Below are 16081 nucleotides of genomic sequence, written 5' to 3'. Positions count from 1 at the left end.
AGCACAACCAGCCACAGTCTGAGAGAAAGGCTTTTAAGTTACAAAGAAAGGCAAAAAAACAAACACGTTTCCAAAGCCCCCTGGACTGTCCAGCACAATGGCCGCGGTTCATGGCAGACCTGGGCTCTCGATTGATGACATGAGTCTGGGCATTCATTTTACTTCAGAGAAAAACAACAGCAACAAAATGTCTGTCATAAGATCAATAAGCCCAGAAGGAAAACCAGCTTTCCTCAAGCAAATTCAGAATGAGGAAGAATTTCACAAAGTAAAAACGGAAATTCTGTCTTCGTAAGCTTTAAAAACATGGGAAAAAAAATGTGGGTGAAGGTGTCTAGAATGGGAGAACAGAGATGATTTTTCTGTGTACAGACCAAATATTTGAACACATCAACTCAGAATATCAAAAGCCCAATAGGTTGAAATAAATGAAAAGAATTGAGAAAAATGGCTATAATACATGACAGTTATTAATGTTTCTTAATATACAGTTATAATAATAACTAAGACAAACATAAATCCCAAAGAGATAAATGGGTCGAGGGCATGGAAAAGAAATTCACAAAGTAAACCAAAAACCTCAAATAAGCAGGTGAAGACTGTTGAACCTCAGGTCTACCTTTGGGGAAGGTGTTGGCACTTGCCTGCATCCCTTGTTAGAGTACCTGGGTTTGAGTCCCTCCTCCTGGCAAGCAGCAGGTGATGGCTCAAGTGTTGGGGCCTCGCCACCCACACGGAAGAGCAAGGCTGAGTTCCTGGTTCCTGCTCTGGCCTAGACTCAGTCACTGTGTGCATTTGGGGAGTGAGTCGGCCAGACGGGGACTTGCTCTCTTTCTCTATTAGAAGATATATTACTTACTATGCTAATAGTAGATTTCCTGGTGTTGGAAAGTATCCATGAGATTACAGGCTTTTTAAAAAGAAGTTGGAGAATGCATATGAGCTCTTGAATATCAAACATTTTGTTACACAGAGCTGTGCGAAAGGACAGCTCCCAAAAGGCTCATGGTGAATTAATTCTGCTAATACCATAATTTATGGCATTTTTCTGAACTTAAAAAATGTCATTTTAATAAAAATAACAACAAGCATGTTATTATTGGCAGAGTGGTTACAATGATGACAGTCTTGATTGTTCTATTCCCAAAGAGACGGAGTTTAGATCTAGTTTGGCCTAGCAGGGTCAGCTGACTGCTTTATGTTGGCTTTTACTGTTACCTTGATAACTGGGATACAACTAACAGAATCTGTGTAGCCTCTGTCCTGGGTCTCTAGCCAGACCTTCAGAAGCCCTTTGCTATCCTACAAGATCATTCAGAGGGCCAGGCCTCCAGCCTCCAGGGAGGAGGAGGAGCAAACCTAGTCCAATTCCACGGCCAATGACCTAATGAGGCCCCGAAAAAAACTCTGAACCCCAAAGATCAGCACGGCTTCCTGGTGGACACAAGGACGTGTCAGGTGAGTGAGGTGCCCTGACTGGGGAGGGGACTAAAGCTTTGCATGTCTCTGCAGGTCTCACCCAGACAGTATCGTGTGTAATAAAATGACAAGGGGAAGGAGCTACTTTTGAGTGCTCTGGGTCACTCTAGGGTATTATCAAGCCTTAGGGGAGTTCTGGCAATTTCCTGGATGGTAGCCAGCTGGTCAGAAGTGGGGACGGCAACTGTCCCTACTGAGAGGGCTCTGAGCCACCTCCAGACAGCTAGTGACCGAGCATACTGTGTGGTGTGGGGCCCGCTGTCAGGAAATGCAGCAGAAATCATCTGGATGACAACAGTACAATATTACTTTCAGTAATATATGCTTCTGAAAGTAACAAAGCAAAACAAAAACCACAAAAGTTACAGTCTGATAAAAGCCAATAGCTCGCTGACTGGGTTTTGTAATTTTTTTACCACAAGCAATAAAATGCAAGAAATATTTATCCTTCCTGGGGACCCAAATCTGGGCCACTGACACGGCCCTCCCAAGCTCAAGTCCCATGGTGCCAGGTACCCCTGTGGCAGCACTTGCTACCACGGCACCATACCACAACTGCAACGCCTATCCATAGGCTGTTCCATGAATTCCAAAGCAGGGGGTACATCTTTTTTAATGTTTGCATTCTCAGAACTTAAAACACTGTTTAGAACATTGTTCATTGTTGGGCAGGTGACTGCATGAGACAAATCGAGCTGTGTGCAAAAATCACTGCAGCAGTGAAAGGTGTGTGAGTGGATGTTTTTAGTTTGAAACTTCAGTCAACTTGGATACTTCCCTCTGCAGATCTCTTTATATTAACCAAACAGTGTGTCTGGTAGCCCAAAGCCAAGCAACCTTAGAGGGAGACAGTCAATGAAACTAAGTACTCCTTTCATCTCAGTTTGAAAAAAAGAGGCGTGGCAAATGGTGGTTTGTTTTTTTTTTTTCCTTCCCTTTGCTTGGACTGCTGCGGTCTCGTACCAAGACAGAACACTGGAAATCTGGTCTGAAGGACGCACTGATTTTCCCCTGGTCCGAATGCTCTCATCCTGCCTGTCAAGAGTTTACGCACCTTTCAATCGAGCATCACCCCCAAAGGCACCACAGCCCCAGTTTCCTGTGGCCACTGCAGCAAGATTCTCGGAAGCGACGCCAGGACGCAGAAATCCACAGTAGGCCTGCAGGAGGGAAGCAGCAACAGAGCACGTGAATGAGGGGATGCCTGTGAGGGCTCCTGCCTGAGGGCCTGGGATCAGCTTCCACTGTCACTCTCCTTTCATCCCGGCACCAAAGCACAGGGAAAAACGAAGCAGGGGAAAAGCCTGGGATTCCATGAGGGGGACAGACACGGTTAGATTCTAATATTTATTGTTTTGACACTGGGCTAGTCAAATCCCTTAAACCAATGCAAGTCTTGGTTTCCTTACTGGATTCAAGCAAACAGAAATAAAAACACCGGAGGTATTTCAAGAATTGATGGAGTCCTAATGGTAAAGTATCAGGGACTGAAACTACCAGAGAAGACACTAGGTAGAATGCTATTTGCTTTGTAGGGACTTGGCTAACATGTTACTATCACACTTCCCAGCATTCTCTGAGGTAAGAGGTCTATATCAGAAACAGTGATTAACTTATAAACTTCTCGTCATTTATGTGCTTAGCAGAGAAAGCTACTGTCCATAAAAGGGATTCCTACACTTTTTTTTAAAACAAATAAAAGATTTACTTCTTATTTTGAAAGAGTTACAATGAGAAGGAAGGAGGGAGGGAGGGAGAAAGAGAGAGATGTCCCATCTGCTGGCTCACTCCTCAGATGGCTCCAATGGCCAGTGCTGCATTAGCCAGAGGCCAAGAGCTTCATTTGGGTCTCCCACAAGGGTGGCTGGGGCCCCAGCACTTGTGTGATTCCTCATGGCTTTCTCAGGGTATCAGCAGGGAGCCGGACAGGAGGCAGAGCAGCCAAGACACAAACTGGGGTCTGTATGAGATGCTGGCACCATAGGTGATGGCTATACAACTGTGCCACAACAGACCCTGGGATTCTTGTATTTGAAGATCCCATAATGGCCTTTTGGATTCCTTTTAGTCCTGGAATTCCTGCTTCATAGCTTTGTTATTTTAAACTTAAATACATATAAGAACAAAAATGTTTTGGAAACCTGAGGAAAATACAATCTACCCTGAGGATGTTGGTTAATTTTTAATTAAGCAAAAGATTCACTTTATATACAAGAAGGCTAGGTTTAGGTTTAGGTTCCAGAGTTTCTGATTTCCATTTCTTTTGTTGTCAGCCTAGTGGGTCTTTCTGTCTCCTAAAGCTTTTTAGTTTTCTGAGTCTATCAGACTATATTAAGAGGTTTAATAAAAAAGCAAAGCAATTCTCCCCTAGGTTCTCTCAAATACCAAGCAAAGGCTAAAATACAGCCTATGTACAACAGTAAATACAATTAAAAGAATGATCTGTGACAAATATTCCCAGAGAAAAGCCAAGGATGAAGAAAGATGCTTCTATGAAACCCACACATAGAAATATAGTAAATTGCTCTCTGAAGCTTCCACAAAGGCATAAAAATTTATTTTACACACTGTCTGGATGGATTAACAAGGCTGTTCCTTCCACCCCCTCCTAGGCTGTAAATCTGACAGATATTAATTACAAGCTGCTGCCGGACCATTATTCAACACCATGGTACCGACTGACACAGAACTCCCCAAATCACCTGCATAATCAGACGCATGGAGCTTCAGAAAATCTCAGGCCAAGAGTATCAGAGTGCCAGGGAGCTCCTTTTTCTTTCTTTCTTTTTTAAAGAATTTGGGTCTTAAAAGATGAAGCAACTGTGTCATTATCTGAGCAAGGGGAGAACAAAGCCTGTCTGAAGAAACCTACTTTGCCTCTTGGTTTGTCCTCAATGCTTGCCAGCATGCCTGGACCACAGCAGCGCCCGTTTGATGCTGTCAGAAGGGTGCTGCTGTGGTCACAGCTTCCTCACAGCTACCTCTAAATAACAGGGCTGGGTGGACCTGAAGCAGCAAACATGGTCTACCGAAATTAGGGCCCAACAATGGAGAATTCAACATCTAAACTGAGGCAAAAATCTAAGACATAATTATGAATCCATTTTCTTAAATACTGGTTGTAACAAAGAGAAATAAACTATGATACTAATCTGCACTTGGTGATTCGAACAGGTAATAGCAAAGGAAAAGTTTAGTGGGGAAGGAGCTGGGTAATGTTTCTGGTGCTGCGGCCTGGCTCACCAGCTGAGCTGTCAGCTTCCTGTACTGGCATGCCTGCTTGAGCCCTGGATACTCCTGCTTTTGAGTCAGCTTATCGCTGCTGCACCTGGGAAGGAAGCAGAGAAATCTCCAAGTCCTTGGGTTGTTGCCATCCAAGTGGGAGACAGGAGAGAGTTCTGGGCTCCTGGCTTCTACCTGGGCCCAGCCTGGCTGTTGTGGCCATCTGGAAAGTGGAGCAGTGGATAGAATATCTCTCTCTCTTTGTCTCTCCCTCTCTATTGTCTTGATTTTTAAGTAAATCGTAGCATAAACAAATAGATAAATAAAACAGGGACAGATATTATGGTGACAGTGTCTGTGATAGCAGCATCACACAAGGGTGCTGTTTCGTGTCTTAGCTGCTCCAAGTCCACCCTACCTCCCCGTTAATGCCCTGGGAAAGTGGCAGATGATGGCCCAAGAGCCTGGGCACCCAGCCAACCATGTTGGGGATCCAGAAGAAGCTCCTGGCTCCTGGCTCCTGGCTTCAGCCTGGCCCAAACTGGCGTTTGTGGTCAGCTGCAGAGTGAACCAGTGGATGACAGTTCTCTCCCAATTTTTAAAAAACTCTTCCAAAATAAATAAATAAATCTTTATAAAAAATTTAAAGGTAGGAATTAAATGACACAAACTTAGATAATGATTAAGAATAAGAAATAACTGGTTATAATGACAAAATACAATGTCATTCTGCTAAAACCAAGCAATTTGTTTACTTTTTCTTTTTGAAAGATTAAAAAAACTATTAGAAAGGCAAAGCAATTGACAGGAAAAGAGACGTGGATATAGAAAAATCTTCCATCCACTGGTTCGCTCCTTGAATGGCCACAACAGCCAGGGTTGGGGCAGGCTGACGCTGGGAGCCTGGAAAGCCATCTGGGTCTCCCGAAGCGGGGTGAGTTCCTGTCTCTCTTCCATTGCCTTTCCAGGTGCACTAGCACCAAAGAGTTGCCAAGGCCTCACTCCACAAGCAGTGGTGCTGGAGTTCCCAAGAGCTTCCTGCTGGCAAATGCCATTCTTTTGGCCCAGGCAAGAGCCAGAGTACCCGAGGAGATGGAACAGGGTGACAACAGTGGAAGAAACCAGCTTGAACTCTGGCCCATCCTGACCTGGGTTTCAGTCATGACAAAGCATTGGCTTTTACCAATAACTTAAAAGGAAGTATTCATGCCTCAGGATAATAAGGAGAAAATACCAATGACCTCCCCAATTCATGTCAGAACCTGATGAAAAGGGAAGATAAAAGTAACTTTGGAGTCAAGTGCTAAAGAAGCAAGAGGAAAATACTAGAATCTAGAGTTAAAAACTAGAAATTGGGGTATGTGCCGTGGTATAGTAGATGAATCTGCCATCTGCACTGCTGACTCCCATTTGGATGCTGCTTCACTGTGACTCAGCTCCTCGCTAATGCGCCTGGGAAGGCAGCTGAGGATGGCCCAAGTGTTTGCATTCCTGCAACCCACATGGGAGACCTGGGAGAATCTCCTGGATAGGCCCAGCTCTGGTCAGGGCAGCCACCTGGGAAGCGAACCAATGGATGGAAGACTTTTCTCTCTTTGTAACTCTGCTTTTCAAATAAAATAATCTTAAAACAAAATCAAACAAAAACAAAAACAAAACTAAGAGATCAGCCAGAAAGTGGTGAAAATACAGATGTGGAATAGAAACAAAGCAGAAAAAGAGACCAAAGGCGACGGGTTTAACAGTCTAGAGGCTCCAAACTGCAGCCAGGACAGAGATGATAATTAGGACAAGGTCTGGCACATGTTCACTTGAGGAGAAATTCTGGCTTCAGCATCCATTTAGCACGCCCAAAGCAGACAGTTAGTGCCCTTCACTATGTTGTGAATACGTTAATTAGCCTGCTTGCTGGATGCGTAATTTTAGAGACTATTGTTCATGAGGTCAATCTATCCCATATTAACTAAAGTTAACAGTTGATTTGATACTGATTTCCTGAGTTTTTCCCCCTAGCATGATGTAAAACATAAAGATCCTTAATCTTGGGGCTGGGTGCGTAAATGGGACCCTTTTGGCAGGTGGTGGAAGGGACGCAGCCCAGCCTGGTTGTTTAAAGGCAGCAGCAGCCAGCTTGCCTTGGGCTGGGGAAGACTATGCTGGGAAAGGGTTAGCACCCACTGGCATGCGTGAGATCCGAGTCTGGGAGTGGGCTGAGTGAGGGAACTTGGGAAACTCCCCTAGTGGGTCATAGCTACTGCTGGTGAGTACGTGGTCTAGGCCTGAAGCTACCTGGGCAAGGTTGCTCCAACTGTTGGCAAACGTGTGGGTTGGTTTTGGAAGGAGGTGGACCTGGCAGGGCTGAGCAAACCTTAGCTCACCAGCAAGTACAGAAACCAGGCTGGAGTGCAGGTCATGCCAAGCTAGGCTATCACACCTACTGGTTTGCCTGAGTCAGGGATGAGAGCAGACTGAACAGGGCCAGGTTCCAGCACCTGCCAGCCAGAACTGGGATTGGGGGCAGGCAGGATCAGGCCAAGCTACAGCATCCAAAGGCAAAGGCCAAGACAGGGGAGGGACTATGCCAAGCTGGATCACAGCAATCACTGGCACACGTAAGACCTATGGCTGGGAATAGGCCTGGTTGGGGAGCAAAGGGGATGCCCTGGCTGGGTTGTGGTTCCCACTGGCGAGTGAGAGGGCTGGAATCGGGGCTGCTATCTGGTCAGGGCATGGCTTCAGTGTCCCTTGGCACAAGTGTGGACTGGATTTGGGATGCGCCAGACTGGGCTAACCTCCAGCACTCACTGGTGCTCGTGAGAACCAGGCTAGGTGTGCAACGGGCTAGCTGGGCTAGGGCTCTGCCCCTGCTAAGCCATGTGTGAACGGTCTCTGGGTGTGGACCAGGCTTGGCTGAGCTGTAACACCTAATAGTAAAAACCGGAATGGATAAAGGTCAGTCAGAAAATGTCATTGTTCCTGCTAGGACAGGAGGAGGACTAAGTAGGGCTGGCCTATGGGTGCAAGAACTTGGCCGGCTAGGCTGGGCTAGGCTGTAGCCCTCACCAGCATGAGCTGGAAATGGGGGTGCGCCGGGTCCAGCTAGGCCACTGACAAATGCCGAGGTGAGGCGGACCATACCAGACTAGGCTGAAACACCCAGCCCGCACACGTTGAGACTCAGGGGAGCGTAGGCGAACCCGGTCGTTGGGGGAAGCTACAACACCTATTGGCCTGTATGTGAGTTGGATCAGGGGAAAGCCAGGCTGGACTGATTGTTCCTACTGGTGCATACACAAGCCAGAGTGGGTGTGGGAGGGTTGGGCTTTGTTTCAGCATTAGCTGGCAGAGGCTGCCACGGGGGAAGGGGCAGGGGGGAAAATTCGGCCAAGTTAAACTGCAGAACCACCTGGAGAGTGCAAGGTCCAGGAGTGGGAGTGGGCCCATTAGGGAAACAATGGGCACTTCCCTCTTGGGTCGCCACTCTGATTTGTGAGCATGAGAACCAGGAGTGGGGCAGGCATGGTTAGACAGAGAGCAGCACCTGCTGGCACATGTGCGGGCTGGATAGTGGGACTGGCTGGTCTGAACTGGGCTTCAGCACCTATTGACATGTATGAGAGCTGAACAGGATGTGGGACAGACTAGAACCTGCTGGTGAACACCAAGACTGGGGGCAGGCCATTTCAGACTAGGCCACAGCATCTGCTGCCACACACAAGACTTGGGTTTGGGAGCAAGACTGGTAGGGGAACTTTGGAGGCTCTCTTGCTGGCCTATTGCTTCTACTGGTGAGTGAGAGAGCTAGGACTGAGGGCAGGCCAGGCTTAGCTAAGCTCCTACACATACTGGCAAGTGCTGAGATGGGTGTGAACCACGTAGGGCTGGACTGCAATACCCCCTGGCAGGTGAAAGATCTGGGGTTGAGAGCTGGCCTGCAAGGGGAACTATGGGTACTCCCCTGCTGACCTGAAGCTTCTGCTGGTGAGCCAGGATAGGGAAGGCCCAGGCTGGTCAAGGCAGCAGCACCCATTGACATACATGTGGGGTGGGGTTGAGCTGAGCTAAGCTGCAGCATCAGTGGTGTGCATGAGAGCAGGATGGGATGTGGGTTGGTCCAGGCTAGGTTACAGCACATGCCGGCACATGCAAAACCAGGGTTGGGAGTTGGCCTGGTAGGTTCTTAAATGTTGACTCAACTAGGATGTGGTACCCACTGTTTTGTATGTGTGTGTGTGAAGACTGAGCCTTAGTAATAACGGCTGCATTTAAGGTGGCTCCATCCACTGGTGTGTGCACTAGCTGGAGCACATGATAAACCAAACCTGATCCTGCACTGGCTGATGCACACAAGTCAAGTCAGAGGTCCCCCCAGGTAAGGTTTCGTGGGGAACTCCCCATCTAGATGGGTAGACTCAAACCCTGGCCACAGGGAAAAATCACAATATATACGGTTCAACCTTAAGAGTGTATTGTATGTACGTATCAGGAGTGACCCTCCTTAGTTGCTGATGCCTGTGGACAGCATGCCCAGATGCAAATGGTGGATGTGACAGCTCAATTAGGACAGCAGATGTTGAGCACCTCATCAGGACAGAGAGCAGAACATGTTGGACTACTCTCCTGGCCAAGCTTTGCGGCAAGTTCCTGGCCTATGAATGAATTAAGGTGGACTTATCATCCAACAGCTGATGCAGTTTGGAAAGATTTTCTCAACCCTGAAGCAATGAGGCCGATGACCTCTCAGAACCATCAAGACCACTCACGTAACATGCTTCCCCACATCGGGGTACCTAAGGCTTCATCAAATGATTGGCCCCCATCCTCGGGTGCTGATGCAGTTTGATAGCAAGCAGTAGCCCCCTCCCCTTCCCTCTATGTGGGCATAGGAAAAAAAGAATTGAAACATCTGTCTCACCAACCTTCCTCTACCCCTCAATCCTCCCCTACATTAACTAGAGCCTACATGGGCGTGCATCCCTCTCAACTATGTAAATAATATTAAAACTTTTTTTAAGAAAGGATCATAGAAGGTAGTCTATTAATATAAACAATATAAAATATTTCTTTATGAAGACTATAAGTATAAAAATATTTATAATGTATAGTCAAATGAGATTATTATAAATTTCTTTAAAAGTTAAATAAAACTGAATTTTATGTGGAAAGACCTACAAACATGAAAACAACTGTTTAAAAGGTAGGATTTCGCATAATATATCTTATCTTTAATATAGCTAATATTAGTATACTGCTCTTGCTACTTCCAAATGCAATAGAAGGGGCATGTGTGTCGCACAGAGGTTAAATCATCGCTCCATGTGCCTGTAGACCATGTTAGATAGCCGGGTTCGAGTCATGTTATTCCATTAAAAAAATTATTTGAAAGGCAGAGTTACAGAGACAGATACAGAGAGAAAGCTTACTCCCTAAATGGCCACAACAACCAGGGCTGTCAGGCTGAAGCGAGGAGCCGTGGAACTCCCATGGGTCTCCCGTGTGGGAACAGGGGTGCAAGGACTTGGGTTCTTTTCCCAGGCACAGTAGCAGGGAGCTGGATCAGAAATGGAATAGTTGGGATTCAATCAGTGTCTATTTGCAGATGATGACTTAATGTGTTGTGCTACAACGCTGGCCTGGGTACTGTACTTGATTCAGGTTTGTACTTTTTATACAGGTTCCTGCTAAGGTGTACCTCGGGGCATGGCCGACACTGTGAGGACATGTGTCCCTGCCACCCACCTGAAAGGCCCAACTGAGTCCCAGGGTCCTGGATCTGGCCATTGAGTGCTTTTGGGGAGTGAACTGGTAGATGGAAGATCTCTGTTACTCTGTGTGTGTGTTTCTCAAATAAAGTGAAAACTAATAAAATTCAAAGATTATAAAATGCAACAGAAAAAGAATCTGCAGACTTTAGTTTTCTCAGATTGAAAACCCAAGACTGAATCAGGCCTCATATGATTATTTCTAATTTTATATATTAAGAAATTTTAAGAGAAAACTCACTAGAAACTACATTTCAAAAAATGTTTTAACCCTTTTTAAAATTCACTTATTTGGAAAGTAGAGAGAGAGAGAGAGTGAGAGAAAAAAAAGAGGGGTAGGGAGAGGAGAGGTGAGGGTATGGTGGGGGGAGAAGAGATGTCTTTCATTTGCTGGCTCACTCCCTAACCCTAAAACAGTGAGGGGTAGGCTGAGCCAAGGCCAGGAGTCCAGGGCACAATCTGGGTCTCCCACTCGAGTTGTGAGAGCCCAGGGAGCTGAGTCATCACTCACCACCTTCTAGAGCGTGCGATGGCAGGAGGCTGGGATGAAAAGCACACTCAAACCAGTACACTCCAGGATAGGATGAAGGGGTCCCCACTTTATCCTACACTGCTCCAAACATCTGCCCTAGCAATGTTAGGTTCTGACTTCATATTCGTGAGAAGTGATGCGTACTTCCAGAAGATCATAAATGAATGGGAACTGAACTTAAAAAAAGCGTGATTGGCAAGCATTGAGTGGTTAGCTCTAGTCCAAATCTGGTGGTGGACAATAATGAAAATATCAACACATGATTTGATAAGAGAAAAAAGTCAGACATAACAATTCACTTTGTCTAATATCTGTTCCAGAAAGCCCCACAAACTACATCCATTACTTAGCTTAGCCTAAACAAGGCGAACATGGTGAAACAAAGCTTCCTACAGGTGACCTCTTCCTCCCCTTTCAGAGGGCTATTTGCCACTTTTACAAGTCAGAGTGATAAATCTTCCCCCAAAAGGTAATTCTCCTCTAGCATGTTTCCCAGCTGATCTCGCACAGGATAAAACACTGGCCCCACAGTGTCAGCTCAAGTGAGACTGATTCCTTCCCTTTTTTTTTTTTTTAAGGATTTATTTACATTTATTGGAAAGGAAGGATTTACACAGAGAAGGAGACACAGACAGAAAGATCTTCTATCCATTGATTTACTCCCCAAGTGGACACAAAGGCCGCAGGTGAGCCGATCTGAAGCCAGGATCCAGGCGCTTCCTCAGGGTCTCCCACGTAGGTGCAGGGTCCCAAGGTCTGAGCCGTCCTCGACTGCTTTCCCAGGCCACAAGCAGGGAGCTGGATGGGAAGTAAAGCAGTCAGGACATGAACTGGCACCCATATAGGATCCTGGCATATGCAAGGCGAAGATTTAGCACTAGGCTACTGTGCTGGGCCCAGATCCCTTCTTTTAAAACACCCTGTGCTCAGGACACCATGAGGATCCAGTAAGAGCGACAGAGCCTGGCTGGAGCAGCCTCATCCAGAGGTAACAGAGCACTCTGACGGATTGCTTTTTTATTAAGATACAGTGAGTAGGGCCCGGTGTGATAGCATAGTGGATAGGATCCTCGCCTTGCACACACCAGGATCCCATATGGGCGCCGGTTCTGGTCCCGGAGGCCCTGCTTCCCATCCAGCTCCCTGCTTGTGGCCTGGGAAAGCAGTAGAAGACGGCCCAAGACCTTGGGTCCCTGCACCTGTGAGGGAGACCTGGAAGAAGATCCTGGCTCCTGGCTTCAGATTGGCTCAACTCTGGCCATTGTGGTCACTTGGGGAGTGAATCATCGGATGGAAGATCTTCCTCTCTGTCTCTCCTCTCTGTATATCTGACTTTGTAATAAAAAGTAAATAAATCTTGAAAAAAAAAAGATATGGTGAGTAACCACTGCAGGTAGCAGGTACGCACTAGATTCCTAAGGCAAAAACTAACTGTTGCTTCATTGAGGAAATGTTACTTTTTCTGTTCCTCCCTACTGTCTTATTGGCAGGTAAAAACAAAGCAGAAAATACCTGAACTAGTCCGTGCCTCTCTCAGGTGATCTGATACAGTCTCTGCTCCAGACCTCACATAACAGAGTATCAAACAGCAGATTCAGCACTCTCTCCACATACGCGCCCTGTGTGGTGTAAGCCAGGGCAATCTGGGGTCAAGCCGCGCGTGTTCACTGCACAGCTGTGTGAACCAAGGAGCCCCTGAACTTCCCGAGGCTCTGGCCATCACAGATGTGGCGAAGATAAGCGTTATTTTCCTTGGACGGTTAGAATTAAATCAGAAAGTACATTTAAAGTGCCTGGCATACAACAAACTCTCAAGATACAGCTTATTTATTCTTTTTTGAAAAAATTTACTCATTTATATGAAAGAGTTACAGATAGTTTCCACCTGCTGTTTTTTTTTTTTTTTTTTTTTTTTTTTTAACTACCCAGGTAACTGCAATGGCCAGGGCCAGGAGCTTCATCCAGGTCACCCCCAATGGGGAGCACACAGCTGGGCCATCTTCCACTGCTTTTCTCAGGTGCTTGATTGGAAGCAGAGTGGCCAGGACACAAACTGGTGACCATATGGGATGCCGAGTCATTTAACAAATTATTTTTGAGACACTCATTAGGCTGGCAGTGTGCCCGGCATTCACTGACCTAAAAGAAATAAAACACTTCCTGTTGCCGAGTTGTTTACAGATATATTCTTTTTGTATAAAGCTCATCTCATAAGCTAGATCTTAGAAGTGAATGTTCAATGTTGGCTGTACTTACAACTAACTTGACCTATCTGTATCTTTAAAATATTTGAAGACAGGTAAACTGGAGGTCAGTGGCATATAAGTAATGCAGAAGCGTCAACGGGCTATTGAGAATTTTTAAGACGTTCCCTTGTCCCAAGGTTGCCACAAGAACAAGATGCATGTGGGAATACAGTTTATCCACCTTTCCATCTGTGTTAATACACTGTGAAACTGTGGTCAGACACATAAATCATCTACTGCTTACATAAATGTCTTCTACTTTCAGTGATCATGTGACAAATTCACATACACATGTCTAAGGAACACCTGATAAAAATCTAGAATAAACCTTGCTTTACTTGCCATGCCAAGCATGAACAGAGCATGGGCTCGGGAAGCGGCTTGAGAGCGTGCGGAGCAGGGACAGCAGGCTCTCACTACACGCACCTGCACACGTGATCTGCTCCGACTTGGGCAGGAGAGAAATTTAGAACTACTGATGTTCCAAAGACTAGCTTTTTTTCCGGAGGACCTTTTTGAAGAGTCACTTTTCTTTTCACTCTTCAAACGCTCATAAAAACCAGGGCTGGGCAAGGGTGAATCCCAGAGCCAGGAAGTCTACCCCATATGGGTGGGTGACAGGAACCCAAACTCTTGAGCTATCGATCCTCTTTCACTTTCCAGGGCGCACAACAGCAGGAAGCTGTTTTGGAAGTGGACGTGGAACTCAATCCCAGATACTGTAATAGCAGATGTAACCCCATTACAATGTTTACCCCAGGAATTACTTAAGAGAAAAAAAAAAAGTCTGTTACAAGTTCAACTTTGGGAAGTAGTGCATTATTCTTCAAAAAAATTTTTTTGCCATATCCATTCAAGAACTCTAAACATTGAAATAAACGAATAGATTATATATAGAAAACATGTTCAATAACAAATTAGATTCTCAAATGGAACAGGATGTAAGTTTATTTATCTGATTATACTCAAATTATCTGCTGGTTTGTTAGTAAGAGCCTTCCTGGATTATTTGGTTGTTTATACGCTGCCTGCTATCATTACCAAGAGTCTTTATGGAGGGACTGGCAACATTGCTGCGCAAAACCTCAAAGCTCATTATCTTAATCTCATAACCAATCCTACTTATAAAAGTCAGGTGTTGCTTTTCAGAACTGGATCGGGCAGCTTGGCTCTGAGGGTAACCTAAGGAGCTACACAACACTTCAGCTTTTTTGGTAAGGCCCCCAGTGTGCAGAGCAGAAACGAATGTATGATGACAGTTATTTACTATCACTAATAAACAGGAGTGAAAATCTGAACAACTGGTATGGCTCCTTATAGCTCTGTGATGGAATATAAAAGAAAAGGATTAAAGCAGTACTAAGCATTACACACCTAATGTGAATCTTAGCTATAATGAAACAAAAATTCACATGACACTTATGCTTTATCTGTTTTAACTTTGTTAGGGCACCTTGTAGATAGAACGTCACCAGGCAGGTCTGCAAAAAAAATAAAGTCAGGGGGAGTGAATCATCGGACGGAAGATCTTCCTCTCTCTCTCTCTCCTCCTCTCTGTATATCCGACTTTGTAATAAAATAAATAAATCTTTAAAAAAAAAAATAAAGTCAGGACTCATTTGTTTCTCTACGGTTTCAGGATAATGTTCCAAAGCAGCTAAGAGTACTTGACGAGCTAAATGCACGTGTAGGATTTAGCATCAGACAATAGCCTATCTGGCAACCTCGGCCAGTAATCATACAATTACAGCCTGGAAAGTACAGCTTGTGCTAGCTAACACAGCCATTAGGTCAGGAGAGCTGTGGGCAGGGACATCCTGACACTGCAAGAATTACCAGAAAGCATTAATTTCAGCATTAATAAAATGGCAGTAAATAGATGACAGCTGCCAGATGAACTAAGAAATAAGGTTACTGGCCTTGTTAAGCTCACGTCTCATTTTCTCAGGCACAAACTGATCGAGGTAGCGTCTGAAGTGAAGTGCGTCGATGGCGACGATCTCGGTGTAGTGCCGCTGCCAGTCGTCCCTGGGATGGGACAGAGCACGGAGAAACAGGAATAGCAAGTAGTCACTCAAACGAAACCTAGCAGGGTCAGCTGCTGAGACTGTGACAGCGCTGACGTGCTAGGAACAAACCCATCAACCGGGTCTACAGCTACAGCAGGGTGGAAAATCATTTCATTGTTAGGTTCAAGGCACAGACACTGTGTGCACTGTCAGGCAATAAACAGTGAAATGATAAATTATCAAGAGACAACACAGCATGACATATTGTAAACAGGCACATCATTTACAATGAATCTCAGAGGATAACGGATTTGGGGGGCAAACAAAGGGAATTTAGTTCTTTGTTTTCCTCTCACATTAAGATGTGGTGCCTTTCTATGTCAACACAAGCTCATTCCTGTGCTTTGAGGGAGCTGCTCTAAATCACTGGTTTTATAACATCACCAGATATTGGCCAGGAAATAATCCTAAGAAGTGTTAGAAGAAATGTGCAATAATTCAATTGCTGACCCTGAGAAAACTTTGTAAAAAAGACAAAGACATCAGAACATTGCTTGTGGAGGTTAAGAAGGGCTAGCTGACATAATTTTAGAAACATGTAAAATCCCAAATATTTCATCTCTTTATAAATTTGACATACTGACATGCTAAACAACTTTTCGCACTGAAGAATAAGAACAGAAACCTTCAGGTTAGTCCAGCAATCATTAATCAGGAATAGACATCCAATACTGGAAAATGCTTGCTGCACCCATACATTTTAAATAAAACAAAGGGAAAGAAACCTCAGGGTGCCCTTGAGAGAAGATAAAGTTCATGGCACTGATCTGG

General features: G+C 45.3%; 1 protein-coding gene across 3 annotated transcripts in view; it reads right to left on the bottom strand.

Moving 5' to 3' along the window:
• Nucleotides 1-16081, bottom strand: part of PARG (poly(ADP-ribose) glycohydrolase) — a 115555-nt gene that overhangs the window by 7863 nt on the left and 91611 nt on the right. For all 3 annotated transcript variants that reach the window (XR_009246482.1, XM_058671398.1, XM_004583533.4), the window contains 2 exons: nt 15161-15269; nt 2534-2639 (listed from right to left, as the gene is read on the bottom strand). Coding sequence is in view for 2 of the 3 variants with exons in the window: in XM_058671398.1 (XP_058527381.1) it covers nt 2534-2639; nt 15161-15269 (215 nt within the window). In the remaining variant the exon portion in view is untranslated. The remainder of the gene's footprint in view (nt 1-2533; nt 2640-15160; nt 15270-16081) is intronic.

The sequence above is a fragment of the Ochotona princeps genome, chromosome 13 (assembly GCF_030435755.1).
Source record: "Ochotona princeps isolate mOchPri1 chromosome 13, mOchPri1.hap1, whole genome shotgun sequence".
Lineage (NCBI taxonomy): Eukaryota > Metazoa > Chordata > Mammalia > Lagomorpha > Ochotonidae > Ochotona > Ochotona princeps.
This window is presented reverse-complemented; position numbering and strand designations above follow the sequence as displayed.